At 37.9% G+C, this 16,061-nt stretch overlaps 1 protein-coding gene across 1 annotated transcript; it reads right to left on the bottom strand.

Moving 5' to 3' along the window:
• Positions 1 to 2,001: 2,001 nt before the first annotated feature.
• Positions 2,002 to 15,255, bottom strand: retreg3 (reticulophagy regulator family member 3). Its single transcript, XM_067418815.1, has 9 exons — positions 14,652 to 15,255; positions 9,534 to 9,640; positions 9,022 to 9,052; positions 8,791 to 8,917; positions 8,414 to 8,498; positions 8,173 to 8,310; positions 4,545 to 4,624; positions 4,230 to 4,362; positions 2,002 to 3,625 (listed from the first exon to the last, which is right to left on the bottom strand). The coding sequence occupies exons 1-9, from the start codon at positions 14,900 to 14,902 to the stop codon at positions 3,063 to 3,065; spliced, it is 1,515 nt and encodes a 504-aa protein (XP_067274916.1). The 5' UTR covers positions 14,903 to 15,255; the 3' UTR covers positions 2,002 to 3,062.
• Positions 15,256 to 16,061: the final 806 nt, after the last annotated feature.

The following is a 16,061-nucleotide window of genomic DNA, read 5'->3' as shown; positions in this document are numbered from 1 at the left end:
CATACTTATAGGTAAACACAAAAGTACATACATTTTGACATCTTGATTGTCAAAATGTCAGAAAATTACTGTAAAAGTCATCAATAACTACACATTTCTCCTAAATAATATATTCATTCATCTGTTTATTGTCCTGCACATCAAAAGTTATCAAAATCAATTACAGAGAATGGAAGAGGGAAATACTAATATACAGAAATAAAAGTCACAAACATTGCAGAATCCAGCTACAGAAAAAGTCCTGTAAAAGTGCTCACACAAAGAAAGAAATGATGAGTGATTCTGTATTTTACATTTACCTCAACATGGCAGACTGGTTTATATTTAAATTACTAACAAAATTACAACATCAATAGATGACACTGGGCAGAATTTTGTTTCTATGTATAAACCACCACTTCATTGTCCCATTTGAATTGCTGGTGACTTTTGTTTAAATTGGCTACAAAGTGGTGAACAGGCAGGAGTCTCACACTGACACACTTACGGAGAAAAAAAAGAAAAGAAAAAGGAAAGAAAAAAACATTTTCAAGCTTTCTTCAAAAGAAATATGAACAATTTATCAAATCAATCAATCAAAAAAAAAATCATCAGAAATGTGTCCATATAAATAGCAAGTTATTAATTTTAATGATAAATAAACATCAAAGTAAAAAGGGGGAAAATATGAATTGTACTTCAACCATTTTCAAAAATCAGTATCCCAGAAATGTCACATATTACCTCTAAAACAGCTAAAATCAAACCTTCTGAATTAAACCTTTTTAACACAGCAATCAAAAATATCAGCAATTCAAAATCTTAGGGCTCACAACCAAGCAAAAACAGGACAGCAAAAATAAAAGGTGCTTGAGTAAAATCACAGCAAAGTTGCAAAAGGTGAAACAATCCAGCCAACTTGAGTTGGGTTAGAAGAGTTACTGTTTATTGGAATAAGTATTGAGCATGAAATGTAATAAACAAACTGGAATAGCAGGAAGTGACAGACCGTGAGAAAGTTAAGCTGTTTCATTATATTTCTTAAACGCTCCATTACTCTAAATTAAAATGAGAAAACAAAATGTATGCTTGGAAGATAGAAAACACTTTACTGATCTCTGGTAGCTTGGTATAAAGCAGTTTCCCGTTGCGCTTCCTACTTTCCAGTGTACACAATGATCAAAGCTCAAAGCCAGCAATGAGACTTTATCAGCATTGGGTCAAAAACGGAAAAGTAAAAACCAAAATGGGTCAGCATTTACTAAATAAACAGCAAATAAAACAGCAAATTCAACATTTAATTCCACCAGCTCTATCATAACACAAGAAAGGAAGTAAGAAAGTTGGTTTCTCAAATCCTTTTGTGCTTTAGTAATGTACTAAATGTTAAACCTCATATCAGACCAGACCAGATGAGAGAAGGGGGCAGAGGTGATCTACAGTCCTGCTGCTTCTTCCTGTAAAAAAGTTCCTGTATAAAGTCAGAACGGTTAAAGGTGATTTTGAAGAGAGGAGGCTGTGTACAAACAGGTGGCAGTTACAGCTGAATGGCTTGTTTGAGGTAGGGTCATTAAACAAATCAACATACTGCCATATTATCCAGATGGTCAGAATTTTGACCATCTAAAACAATATTGTTTAGACTAGACTAAAACAATGCTGGGCTGTTAAACAAGTTGGTGTTATGGATCATTTTTATTTTTCGTTTTGACCGATGAATAGATGAAAAAAAATAGCCATTTGAAAGACAATATACTGTAAATGTGCCCTGTTTTTACAACAGAGATCTTAATTAGGCAAGTAACTGTCAACATACTTCCTTGGTTTCCAAGCAATGCAGAAAGAAAATCCAGCCCACGTGAACTTACATGTAAATGCAATTCTGGTGAGCCAAATGACTTTTTTTTTTTTTAAAGCATGTTGAGTTTAAAATGACCAGGCAATAACTATATATATATATATATATATATATATATATATATATATATATATATATATATATATATATATATATATATATATATATATATATATATATATAATTGAGATATATATCTTTCATGTTATTCCTGTATTAGGAACGGTGCATTTTCATTGCTACCAGATAGACCTGATGAAAAAAATATGCCGTTAGTATGTAAAAACAAACAAACAAAAAAACAAGAATGAAGGGTGACAACCTCAGGACCAAATACGTGGCAAAGTGAGATGACCTGACTGCTGTTTACTTAGTGACCATATGCTCCTGTCCCAGAGTCTTAAACGGATAGTCCACCCAAAAATGAATACTGTCATCATTTATTTTTCTCATGTTATTCCAAACCTGTATGACTGTAAAAATAAACACATTCAAAATATCTTCTTTTATGTTCCACAAAAGAAAGAAACACAGGTTTGGAACAACTTGGGGTGAACTATCCCTTTAATAGCATGAGATAGGTCAGCGGCCCTAACAAGTCACTGCTACTTCTCCAGACTCCTCTACTCAACGACGTCTTGACTACAGATTTCACAATCTTCCTTACAGGCAACTTAATTTTTAATATACATTAATCGTCTTGACTCAGCATTGATGTAGGAATGTCTGATTTGGTCCCATGAGTTATTATTGAAGACTAAAACAATACAGTCTGTATGAAAAAAAGATGTGGAAGATCTATAAGACTTTTTAAAAAATGTAGTTTGCTGGTTTATAAGAACTTAAAGAGATTTTGGATCATTTTCAATGTTTTTGACTGTTGTCCTATTGCTTAGCCTACCAAGTAAATCAGAGTGTTTTTCAAACACGCTCGCATAAATGAGAGGGGACACGGAGGAAGCTCACGGAGCATAAAAGGAGATGATTCAGACTAGATTACTTCACAGTGATATCAACTGCAGCCAGTGGAGGAAACCTGGCATAAGAATCTAATATTACATTAACAGTGCAAAACAAACACACCCTCTCTCTCTGTCTCACTCACTCAGATAAATTGAAAGCATCTCAGTAGACATTCAAAACAACACTGCAAACAACTTCTACTTGGATCAAGGTGCAAGGACATGAGGAGCAGACAGACGGAGGTAGCATCTGTAAGATGGGCTCACTGTGGCTTCCCCAGCAGGTTGGACAGGAAACTCGACCCCTGGTTTCTGTTCTGACCTCCCTGCCCCCCTCCAAAAGGATCCAACTGGTTCAGCTCGGACTGATCCAACATCTCAAAGTCCTCTCCATCAAAGTCCAGGTCTGTGTCCAGCTCTGAGCTCGACTGCTTTCTGAATCCCCTTGGAGGTGCTCCTGCCCGTGGGCCGCTCTCTCTCCGAGGACCTTGCGGTGGCCGGGGCTGCATGGCTCCTGCGATGGCTGCCTGGATCATGTTGCTGGCGATGACCCCTGCAAGGTTATTAGCAAGGTCAGAGGTAGTATTTAGGGAGCCGAGGGAGATCTCTGGGTCAAGGTCTTCCTGATCAGAGTCCATCTGGGTGTCCAGGTCCAGCAGGGCGGAGGTAGAGCCGCGAGGTCGGGAGAACGTGGCTGAGTTGAGACTGGGCAACCCGAAGCTGGCATCATCATCATCCTCCATCAGGGTGGCATCTGGGTTGATAGAGGGAAAGTCTGGAAGCCCGCAAGCAAATGATTCCTCTGGATCACTGTGCCTGTCTAGATCTAATCAGTGAATGAATACAAATTATACACATCATTAATGGTTATCCCCATTTACTAATAAATTAAAAAAATATACACCACCCATCAAAAGTTTGGGGCTGGTAAGATTTTTAAATGTTTCTGAAAGAAGACAGTAAATACTACAATATTGTGAATTAGTACAACTCAACATATTTTTTTCTATTTTAATCGGTTTTACAATGTTATTTATTCCTGTGATGCAAAGCTGGATTTTTAGCATTATTACTTCAGTCTTTAGTGTCACATGATCCTTTAATTCTCTGTCAATTTGATATTTTGCAGCTCAATAAATATTTATATTGAAAACAATTCTGCTGCTTAATATTTTTATATTAAAAACAATAATAATGATTAGATGTGTAAACTCGCATGTATTCTTTTTACTTGAGTCATTAAACAAAAAAAATCTTTAAAATGGTCAAATGTTTTTGAAAAACATATGAAATCAACATAAATAAAAAGACAAGATTTGTAAGAATGTTTTCCTCCCTTTTACTTTATTCTAGACACTCTTATATGTTTATTGACCCACATAGGAGAATAAGAAGAGAGTTAAAGAGTAGAAGAGCTGAAGGTGTCTTACCCTCTGAGCCCTCTGTGAGGGGCGTTTGTCCCCTGGAGAGGTTAAAAGTTCCGTTATCCATGTACGACACCTCTGCATCCGAGTGCTCAGAGTCAGTTAGTGCTAGTTCCTTTGCAACCAATGCTTCATCAAACTACAAGTGCAGAATATTAAGAGAAGTGCGAGCTTATTAAAACAAGTCAAATGAAAAAAACAATGAGATCTTCCAACTTGCTTTATTACTATTATGAAACCCATACAGATAATCTAATCTCATGACCATGCAGCTGCTCTGAATCCTCATATTATATATATAACTCCTGCTTTTGGGCTCACCGTTGGGCAGAACGCAGCCAGTTCCTCTTCGCTGTCACTAGCATCATCTGAGGCCCCACTCCTCATTGGCCTACGAAGAACTGTAAACACAGAAACAAAATGGTTTATCAAAACTTCTGAAAGCTGTAATATATGCTGTAAAAAAAAAAAGATTCTTCGCGCGAACAAAACACCACTTAACGTTGAGATTTTTTCCAGAGCTGTATATACAAAAACAAAGACATTTTTTTTGCATTGATTTGTAGAAAAAGAGGTTTAAATGTGCACTAGGTAGTATTTTTGCAGTAAAATATCCAAAAACCACTAGGCCGGTGTTATACATTTTGTTCAGTTGAGTACCTACAATATCCCAAATGTTTCCAACTATTTGTAAATTGTGAGAAAATTGCTATTTTAACTAAGGACCGGGACGTGTCAGCATAGTATGAGGAAGATGCCCGTCAATTGTCATCATGTCATATCTGTGTCATATCTGCGCTACCCTCGGTTTCGGGTTTTATTTGGCAGGAGCTCTTTACTCTTAGCAGTGTGAACAAGTGAACATAACATAACATTATTTTCAACACACTTAAATGTATCTAATATAATAAACAGAGCTGCATTATCTCATAATCATAACCGGAAGAGCGGATCAGTGCAGGCGCCCGGCAACTGTGTCCCGTCATAATAAAAGTCCCGGTGTTCGCGAGCCGTGTGTTTGTATAACAATCGCTCGAGCGGCCGTGCTCAGCTCCACAACACTCGGTCCTGCTCTGCTTCATACTACAGTAACGTTAATAACCACGTGCATGAACATGATTTCAGCCCGAGTCCTATCTTCCACCGGCTGTGAGGTGAAGACCACATGTCCCAAGATGCTGCGCTCAAACTTTGCGTCATCAAACTACGCATTTGTTTTGAATAGGCGCCCTGCAGTGGACGGAAAGTTGCATAGAGCACCTTTAAATGAGCCAGTGGTTTGGGAGACATGGCCTAATCAGCACTTCTATTTTCTTCAACGTGTAAGTGTAAATCCCCTCAAAAGTTAATTTGTGACGGGTTTAAATTAGAATTGCTCAAACCCAAACAAAGGGGGATTGAGACATATTCTGGATGAAACTGGACAAGACTTAAAGGGGTGATTAATTGAAAAATCAACTTTCCCTTGAGCTTTTGATATATAAAAGGTCATGGTAATATAAGAATATCCTGTAAGTTTCAGAGCTGAAAACTTCCTTGTTAGTCAAAGAAAAGCTTTTGTAGACACCAGGCCCAGAATACGATCGTGTGTCCATCTTGACGTCATCTGTTGCGAAACGCCGCCTCTACAGAATAATAAGCACGTGTAGTTCAGTAGCCCCACCCACTGACTCATGGAGCTGTTCGGATCGTGCTAGCGAGCAGCAATAAACATGCCGAAGAAGATAGCAGGATATTGCGCTTTTCCTGGTTGTGGAAGAACACAGTCGCTGCATAAGTTTCCGTCGAATATTAGGAATGTGATACTTCATTTATTTTGAATCTCACATGGGGATAACTGTACGTGTGTGTGTTTGCTTCATTTCAATGTGGAATTGTTTGAAAACAATTCTCAGGTTGAGCTGGATCTGCAGACATATATATATATTGGTTTATATGGGCAATGTGTTTTACAGACGTGCTACCAAATCGCGTATGCCCGTCAGCAGGCCGGTGAATCTCAAATAGTTAAATAATATTCCTTTTTTGATCTGGGCGCGTGCACGCACACAAGTGTGCACCCTTGTTTTTTCCGGACTATAAGTCACACTTTTTTTCATATTATGGCAGACGTTCCCTTGGGCATCAAGCGCAGATCACGAGTAAAAACGTTCACAAGTATAAATATGCAGATATAATGCATGCAGGTGAATTTGAATGGATATTTTATGTCGATATACAATGGATACACACTTAAAACTGATCGTAGTGTTACGTTTTATATATATATATTTATAAGACTGGCCAATCTATAGAGCAATGGCAAGGGAAACTAACTTTTTAGCACTCCGAGGGCCCCCTCGAGGTCGGGAGCATTTCCATTGTGTTGTGGTGATTTTGTTGTGTTGTGGTTTAATTCTGTTGTGTTGTGGTGATTTTGTTGTGTTGTGGATTAAATCCATTGTGTTGTGGTGATTTTGTTGTGTTGTGGTTTAATTCTGTTGTGTTGTGGTGATTTTGTTGCGTTGTGGCGATTTTGTTGTGTTGTGGATTAAATCCATTGTGTTGTGGCGATTTCGTTGTGTTGTGGATTAATTCCATTGTGTTGTGGCGATTTCGTTGTGTTGTGGTGATTTCGTTGTGTTGTGGATTAATTCCATTGTGTTGTGGCGATTTCGTTGTGTTGTGGTGATTTCGTTGTGTTGTGGATTAAATCCATTGTGATGTGGCGATTTCGTTGTGTTGTGGTGATTTCGTTGTGTTGTGGTGATTTCGTTGTGTTGTGGCGATTTCGTTGTGTTGTGGATTAAATCCATTGTGATGTGGCGATTTCGTTGTGTTGTGGTGATTTCGTTGTGTTGTGGTGATTTCGTTGTGTTGTGGCGATTTCGTTGTGTTGTGGCGATTTCGTTGTGTTGTGGATTAATTCCATTGTGTTGTGGCGATTTCGTTGTGTTGTGGTGATTTCGTTGTGTTGTGGATTAAATCCATTGTGTTGTGGCGATTTCGTTGTGTTGTGGTGATTTCGTTGTGTTGTGGATTAAATCCATTGTGATGTGGCGATTTCGTTGTGTTGTGGATTAATTCCATTGTGTTGTGGCGATTTCGTTGTGTTGTGGTGATTTCGTTGTGTTGTGGATTAATTCCATTGTGTTGTGGCGATTTCGTTGTGTTGTGGTGATTTCGTTGTGTTGTGGATTAAATCCATTGTGTTGTGGCGATTTCGTTGTGTTGTGGATTAATTCCATTGTGTTGTGGCGATTTCGTTGTGTTGTGGTGATTTCGTTGTGTTGTGGATTAAATCCATTGTGTTGTGGCGATTTCGTTGTGTTGTGGATTAATTCCATTGTGTTGTGGCGATTTCGTTGTGTTGTGGTTTAATTTAGTACGGCTGCACTACTGGTCCACCGTAGAATTGGCATAAAGCACGGGAACATAAGACAAGGTATTGGTTTTGACAAAACCGATAGCTATCCGATCAGTAATGGGGTGACCAAGTATCTATTTTTGAAACGTTATAAAGTAAAACATCTACATCCAATGTCATCGTTGCACCAGTTATGTTTTTTTTGTCCAAAAATGAATAAGGAAGGCGGCCCGTCGGAAGCTAGATATTTTAGTTTATAATGTGTTAAATGTGGATATTTTTCCTACAAAAACCCATCAGTTCACTTCAGAAGGCCTTTATTAACCCCCTAAGCCATACATTTATAATGAATGAATACACTTTTTTGGGCTTCAAATTTTGGGCTGCAATTATAATGTTTGGAAGAGCCAGGACATTTTAAATATAGCTCCAATAGATCTGAAAGAAAAAGTTATATACACCTAGGATGGCTTGAGGGTGAGTAAATCATGGAGTTATTTTCATTTTGGGTGAACTATTCCTTTAAAATACAACTCAAAAAAGGCAAAAGTGTTCTCAGCATGATCATCAGTCTGCACCTAGTTAGACCTGCAGTGTACTCACAGGGGTTGTCTATAGGCTTTGACATCATGTATCCTTTGGCACTGAAGTCCAGCCACTGCAGGGCTGGCTCCAGCTTCACACATCCACGCTGCCATAGCCGATAATACAATGCCAATGGGCACAGCAACACACCCAGCACTGCGAGAGAGAAAGAGAAGGAGAGGGAGAGAGTAAATATTTGTTTGCAGTTGTTAAGGCGCTGGAGAAGATGAGTAAGCCCTGAAGGATTTCGGTCACTCACAAGCCACATATGAGAGCACTAGTCCAGGGATGTAGCGCCCCACCATGGCCATTAAGGTGAACAAGCCACAAACCAGCATACAAAACTGCAAAAGAATAGAGTCTTAGGATCTGATAAATATTAAGAATTAAAAATATTAATGAATAATATGCAAGTCATAAAAGGAATTGTAGGCTTATATGACATGTAAAAACTAAATGCATTGTGGTTGGTCACTTTACATGCTCAAATTCTCTTCCTGTCTAAGTGGACAGAGTAGGCTGCAAACTGGACCAGACGTCCAATATCTGGCTACACAAGACTATAGACTTAATAATATGACTATGGAATTGCAGCTGTTTATTTTAACAGTGTTGCTAGTTTGGGAGAAATCTCACCTTCCCTGGATTTTGCCGTTTGAACTGCACAATATATGTTGCAGAGGAAGACCCAGTAACCCAAATTTCAGCCAGGTGGTGGCATAATTCAGGCACACTCAAAGTCCCAGGTTGAACCAGACCCCAGCTGTGAACCAATCAGAAAAGAGCAGAGAGAATTAACAATTAAACAATTTTATATCAAACACTACTGAGAACTCTCAAAAAGTAAACAAATACACCAGACATTACCTTTCATTCTCACCGTCATCTCGTCTTTTAACTGCAAAAGATCAAAAACTATTTCAGATACACTTGTGAGTGTTAGAAGACTTGGTTATTACTAGTTTTAACCATTTGCTTTATTACATTTTTAGTGCATTGACAAGTTCTCAGTGTGTGATGTTGACTTTTGATTCGGGATATGGTTTTAGTTCTATTAAACACATCCCAGAGTGTAGTTCAAATGCTAATAAGCCACTGTGTATCGGCTTCGGCTACATGCAAAATATTGATCCAGATCGATACTGTGCACCTCCTGGAAATGCGCTGCTAGGAAATGTCACTTTCATAACTCTCTAGGAGCTAAGTGAATGGGAAGAGAGAAAATGAAACTTGAGTGGGTCACAGCACAGGGAATAGAGAGGTTTTAATTACAGCCACTATGATTAATATTAAGATAGAAAGATGGAAGAGAGATGAGACTACAAAGTTTTAGAAACATGGTTCTAGTTGTACACAAGCAAGAGGAAGATCAATTCTACCTCTGATCTTAGGCCAGATCTTATTCCTCCATGTGTCGACACAAACAGCCAGGGCCAGACCTGATGCCAGCAGAAAGAGCAACCTCAAAGAGCTCAGAGCAAAAAACCTGAAGAAGAGATGCAGTGTGAAGAAAACAACAATTACAATGTGTACTTTATTCTGAAACACTAACTCTGTTGAGGACTCTCTGAGCAGAAACCTTGTGACTACATCTGTCATGCATTCATCATACTGAATGTACTTTGTTCCACAGGTGTTTCCGGCCCCAGTGTTTTCCTGTGCAAATCTCAGGCGTCATGTGCTCCACGAGCAGTTGTGATTTCTGACAGTTTCACAGAAGCACAGTTAATTACTGCTAGTATGTGCAACAGTACTTGACTAAAACAGGGCTTGACATTAAGCATGTTCATGTGCTTTTCCTTCGGACAAGTAAATCGTTCATTCACTTGTCTGAGTAAAAAATGTGCTTGTCTGGAAAAAAGTTTGATATTTTTTTAATTGTGTGTGTGTGTTGTAACTATAATTTATTCTGAAGCAATATACTCACCAGTGTTCAATCAGCTTTGACATATTGATATCTGCATATTTGTGATTTTTTTATTTTATTGAATCATTTCAAATTTGTGATATTTTTACCTTTTATAAAGGGCATTTCCCCACTAATCTTATTAAATATAGGCTATGCTTCAGGTTTATATTGTTAAATTTGATCAATACATTAAATTAAGACACTATAAGGACTGTTAAAAATAAAATTAAATAATTTACACTGAAAAATTACAACTGCATCAAATAATGTTTTGAGATTTGTAGTTTTGAATAGACAAAAAAGAAATGTTGGAAAGTATGTTTAAACATTAAACTAAACCTCCAGTAGGTGGCAGCAAGTGAGTCTTAATGAGTCAGCCATTAAGTCGTTCTTTCAAACGATTAATTCAAACACTGAATCGTTCAGTAACACACTTGTTGCTGTGAGACGCGTTACGGTTCTGCTGTGTGTGAATGATTTTCGCTGCTGAAGTGTCATTTTGAGTTGTGATGGTATTCAGCAAACAGCTTAAACGCTCTAGTGTTGTAATTTCTCCTTGAAAGGGCTGCACGAGTGTCAACAGCGCGACCTTGTTATCGTCAGTTCATCATATATTATTATCCACCACTATCGATCGCCACTTACACTAAATTAATGCACAATCATTCTTGCATTTTGGTGATTCGCTAGTTATTTTTTGTTTTAATCAGGTTCTTGTCCGTCGGGCAAGTAAAATTATTTTTCACTCGTCCCTTTAAAAAATCCACTTGTCCCAGACAAGCGTTAACGTCGAGCCCTGACTAAAAGTTAAGCTGGCACTGACCAGGCTGAACCCAACTGATCTCACGGCGTGAAATAAGATAGCAAATGCTGTTTGATCACTGGATCAAACAACAAAACCACATGACATGACCTCTCAAAAGCATTACAACAGTGGGCGGTTGAAAGGTTCTGAGATAGAGATGATACCTTTTTTCTGAATGGACTGGACTGGAGGTGGAATATGACTTTTAACAGCAATCTAACCATGGCGTAATATTAAAATAAATAAATAAATAAATAATGCCTTGTGACATTTATCCCCAGATAATAATCAGTCAGTGCATTTGGTATCCATTTTCCAAGATAAATAAATGCCTCTACAGGACAGAAAAATCCCACAAGCGGTGTTCCTCTGCTGCTCACTGAGGCAAATAAAAGATAATAAGATCAGAGGGAATATTCCACTGATGGAGAGGCTGACTGCACTAAACGAATCAATGAAAACTGCATGCCTGAACAGTGAAGAAAAAGAGAGTGCCATCCAACCTTTAACAATTTAGTCTTCCCTGCACAGCTTTCCTTCCTGAAGCATTTCAACTAAAGCTTTTCAGACTTATTGAGCGTTCTTTATAGCATTAAGCTGACAAGAAATCTCATTCACAGCTCATTTTACTTCTTTTGTCACAAACTAAAAAATAATCTGGATTTTATCCATAAAAGATGTCAGAACGGAGCCTGAACAAAAGTTTGCATAATAAATGCTTAAATAGCTATTTGATTAACAATATTAATTATATCGGTAGAAAAGGGAAATCATTCCAAAGGAAAAGCATGTCCTTACATTTCGATTAAAGATTACAAAGACAATTTACTTTGAAATCTTTAATCGAAAAACAAACAAAAACCAATTTACTTTGTAATAACATGCACAGATGAACCACTCATAATAAGAAAGTAAAAGGGGGCCATTTTGAATTTATATTGACTTTAGAAGCACACATCTCATAGTGTTTACACAGCACATGGTCTCCCATGTTAGGCTGGCCTGAGTCTTAAAGCCCCACTTGGCTACTTTTGCTCTCGGGGTCCCCCTACAGTTTGGAAAAAATAATGTCCTCAACTACTGTCGTAAGAGCTGTCCTCCTACAACAGGGGATGCCATCGCATGTGCATTTGTTGACATGACAACCCTGATAGCCCTGAACTAGTGATGCGCGGGTCGTCTCATAACCCGCGGACCCCGTATGTCTATTTAATGGTCGCGGGTGCGCGGCGTGTTGTAAAAATATATACAGTGGTGCGGTGCGGGCCAAATAACTTCATAAAAGCGTCCCGCGGGTCGGTGCAGCACTAACAGTTCCCCTGAAAACTGCAAGAGGAGTTCTTCTGGCGTCGCGTGTGAAATGTCTTCATCCCAGGTAACGTTACAGTCAGTGGCATATGTTTCAGCATGTCATATGAATATAATTTCATGGGTTTTATTTTTTTCAAACGCCAAATAATCACGATGCTCACGTTTACAAGCCAGCGTCATTATAGTAGTCTATTGGTTACCGTTTTACAGAATCTATATGATACTTCAGTTCAATGTTTGAGTGGTAGCTCACCGTAACAAGCAGGACAGCATCGGTCGGGCACGCCTCCTTCAGCTCACGCCGACGAGCAAACCCTGGTCACATTTTGATCCTTGTCCTGCCTTTAATCCCATCATTTTTTCATTTCCTCTTATTGCTTTCCTCCAACAAAACCTTTTCTTTCTTATTTGTCTCTGCTGCTTCGGACATGACTATATTATCCGACGAACAAAGTTGGGCTCGCACGTCCGAATGTAAGGAAGTGTGTGTGTGTACGTGACGTATGTGCCGTAAAGCAGTCGAATTTTGTAGTTCTTTTCTTTTTCTCGGGTTACTACCCGAAACCCGAAGTTTAAAAGTACGATTAAAAACGATACAGACCCCATCAGGCTATGGCAGACGTGTCATTCAACCTATTGTAAGTCGATTTATCATCACAAGAGTCTTAAAAAATATATTATGAAGGTTGAAAAGTTACCTAGTGCTGCTTTAAGTCTTAAGTCATGAACAGGATTGGTGAATGTGATTTCACCAAGAACAAAATGTTCCTGTATCAACATCTTTGTTTATCCTGGAACAACATTTCAACCAATCAGGTATGAAAGACAAGTTTATAGTTTATGTGAAGTTTAGGCTTACAAACAGGGTTAGGTGCTTCTACATCATTTCCCTCTGATTTAGGGATAACTTTTAGATTAAATTTTCAGACAGGAATGTTGTTCTAGGATCAACAAAATATATGTTGATCCAGGAAAAACTTGGCAAAATCACATCGACCAACAAGATCACACCACTTTAAGACCAGGCTGTATCTATATATGTATGTGTACACACACACACACACACACACACACACACACACACACACACACACACACACACACACACACACACACACACACACACAGTAAACATACCTATAGGCTCACCAAAGTCTACATCGGGAGCTTTTTATTTCACACGGTATTGGTTTTAATACAAGAAGTTAAAATATTAATTTCTCAAACAATAATTTAAAATTTTATTTTAAATGAACAAGGCATTACAATTAAGATATGCATCATTCAATGCAAAGTCTTGCTGTGCTTAATAGGTACATGTTTGTATCCTTTGTGTCTAGCACACCCCTGTTCTCATTAAGCTCACGTGTTTATTTTTATTTTTTTATTCTTGTTTATTTTAAACAACATTTTAAAAGAATACTTTTATAAAGATTAACTTGAAGTGGCAACCATCAGTAAATATGTAAAGACTGTTTATGAACTATTTGCACAGATGTTCAATGTGGATTAGCTTAAAGGGAGTACACGGAACATAATTGGAACAGTAACCTTTTTTATTAATAAATATTATTAAGTTAAATTTAAAGGACAATAATTATAATGAACTAACTGATGTCACATATGGAGTACTTTGATGATGTTTTATATTCCCTTTCTGGACATGGACAGTATAGTGTGTATACACTTGGATACGCTCTCAGACTAAATATCTTAAACTGTGTTCTGAAGATGAAAGGAGGTCTTACGGGTGTGGAACAACATTAGAGTGAGTCATAATAATGACATAAATTTCATTTTTGGGTGAACTAACCCTTTAAGCTCACATTAAAATATGAAATCTTTTTTAAAAAATTGGAAGTGTAAAACCACAGAACAACAATAAACTATAAATATATAATATAATACATTTTAAAAAAACAAGCCAATAATGCATGTGAAGCACAATCTTATTCAGTTAGTATGTTAACACTGTTCTGTAAGCATCTGCATTATGTTGCTAAAACTATCTTTTGGATCTATCTGTAATTATTTTCCACATCCAGGTTATAATATGCAAATGTCTATATTCATTTTGTAATACGAAGTTATACAAAATAAAGGCTTTAAACATCAAAATAAAATCTGCTCAACATGCATTAGTAAAAGCAGTCAAACATGTTACCCAATACAAGGGTTCAGTAAATCACAACTCAGTAATTCAACAAATGCACAAAGTGTTGCACACACATCATTATGTTTACTGTAGCCCCAATACAGCCACTGTCTAAATATAGTTTGACCATGTTTTTTATCTTCAAGGGGCAAAGTCTGGAACAAGCAAAACACGTATACAGGCAGATAAAACAAGAAAGGCTTATACAAGATCCTCAAAATGTTCATGAATAATGTAAACGTTTCAACTGAAAGTACCGGGTTGTAAACAGAGCCCGAGGAGAGATAAATCCGTGGAGATAAAGCTCATCCACTCACCAGAACATGACATTGGCGGCCGTGTACAACAGGACGCTGTGAAAGGGTCTCTCCCACAATAATACAGACTGCAGATAGGTGAGCAGGCGCTCGTGCGGTCCCAACCGCTCAAGCAGCATTGATTTCACCGCGCAGAGCTGCTCGTGCCTCTCGCCGGAGCACGAGCCGCTCCTGAGGCCGACTCGGGAGCGCAGCTTCAACGAGCAACCGCTTCCTTCGGTCGCGTCTTCCGCTCCACCCGTATGAGACATACTTGCGTGTTTTAAAAACTTGATGGCAAAAATACCAACGCAGTCTACAATAGATCAATGCTAAAATAAATTTTAGAAAGCCGAGCTTTAGAAATTATTTGGAGATCGCTAACTAGCTTAGCCTGAAGCCGCTCAGGGCAGAGCAACTGTAGGCAGACCTCGTGTGTTCAAGAGGCTGCCGCCGTTCATACAGAACAAATGTGAAATAAAACCCATTATTGGGTCTAATTTGTTATGTTAATGCGATAACGGGTCCGCACGGGTCCTCTTTAATGTTGTCACTGTGCAGCTGTCATGTCCAGTCGTTGTTTTTGTCGCGGGAGCAACCGAGAGAAGAGCTATGGAGGACGGGCTTGATCTGGCCAATGGCATATAAGGATTACAGTCAGAGCTGGTGAATAACAAACAACACCTATCATCAGCGAAATCTCTCTTCAAATGGCTCCACAGATCATTCATAAATCACTTTCCAAATGTCCCAGCGCCAATATTTTTATTCTGTAATAAGTGCAGTTTGATGTAACTTATACATTTTATATTAGAGAACCGATACACTGCAATTATTATATAACTATTTGAGTAAAATGATAAAAGCCTTATTAACGAAAAAATACTTTACTGTAAGCTACATTATATTATTTTACAATAGTTTGCAATGGTGAGAAACTAAACCCAAAATACTTGTATTTTTTATTTAGATTTTTATACATCTTACATCACTCTTGTGGGTAGAGAAATGTGCCATTATCCAGACAATATTTGAACAGTACAATGATAACATAAAAGTAACTGGCTTAATATTAGAAACAACATTTTATATATTTTTCTTATACAGTTTATAAATGGGTCTTTTATCTCAGACTTTCTATTATTTATTAATTGGAACACACACACACACACACACACACACACACACACACACACACACACACACACACACACACACACACACACACACACACAATAAATAATAGACAGAGTAGGTGGGGTACACTCCCAAATATTATGATCTCACTGGGAGTGAAACACTTTCTTTTCTTTCTTTCTTTTTTTTAATACAAGAAAGCGTTTCACTCTCAGTGAGATCATAATATTTGTCATATTAGTCCTTATTTGGCATCAAACAGTTTTGATATAGGCGAATAATTACAGTTATCAA

The sequence above is a fragment of the Pseudorasbora parva genome, chromosome 2 (genome assembly GCF_024679245.1).
Source record: "Pseudorasbora parva isolate DD20220531a chromosome 2, ASM2467924v1, whole genome shotgun sequence".
Classification (NCBI taxonomy): Eukaryota; Metazoa; Chordata; class Actinopteri; order Cypriniformes; family Gobionidae; genus Pseudorasbora; species Pseudorasbora parva.
Note: the sequence above shows the minus strand (reverse complement) of the source record. Positions and strands in the feature narration are given on the sequence as shown.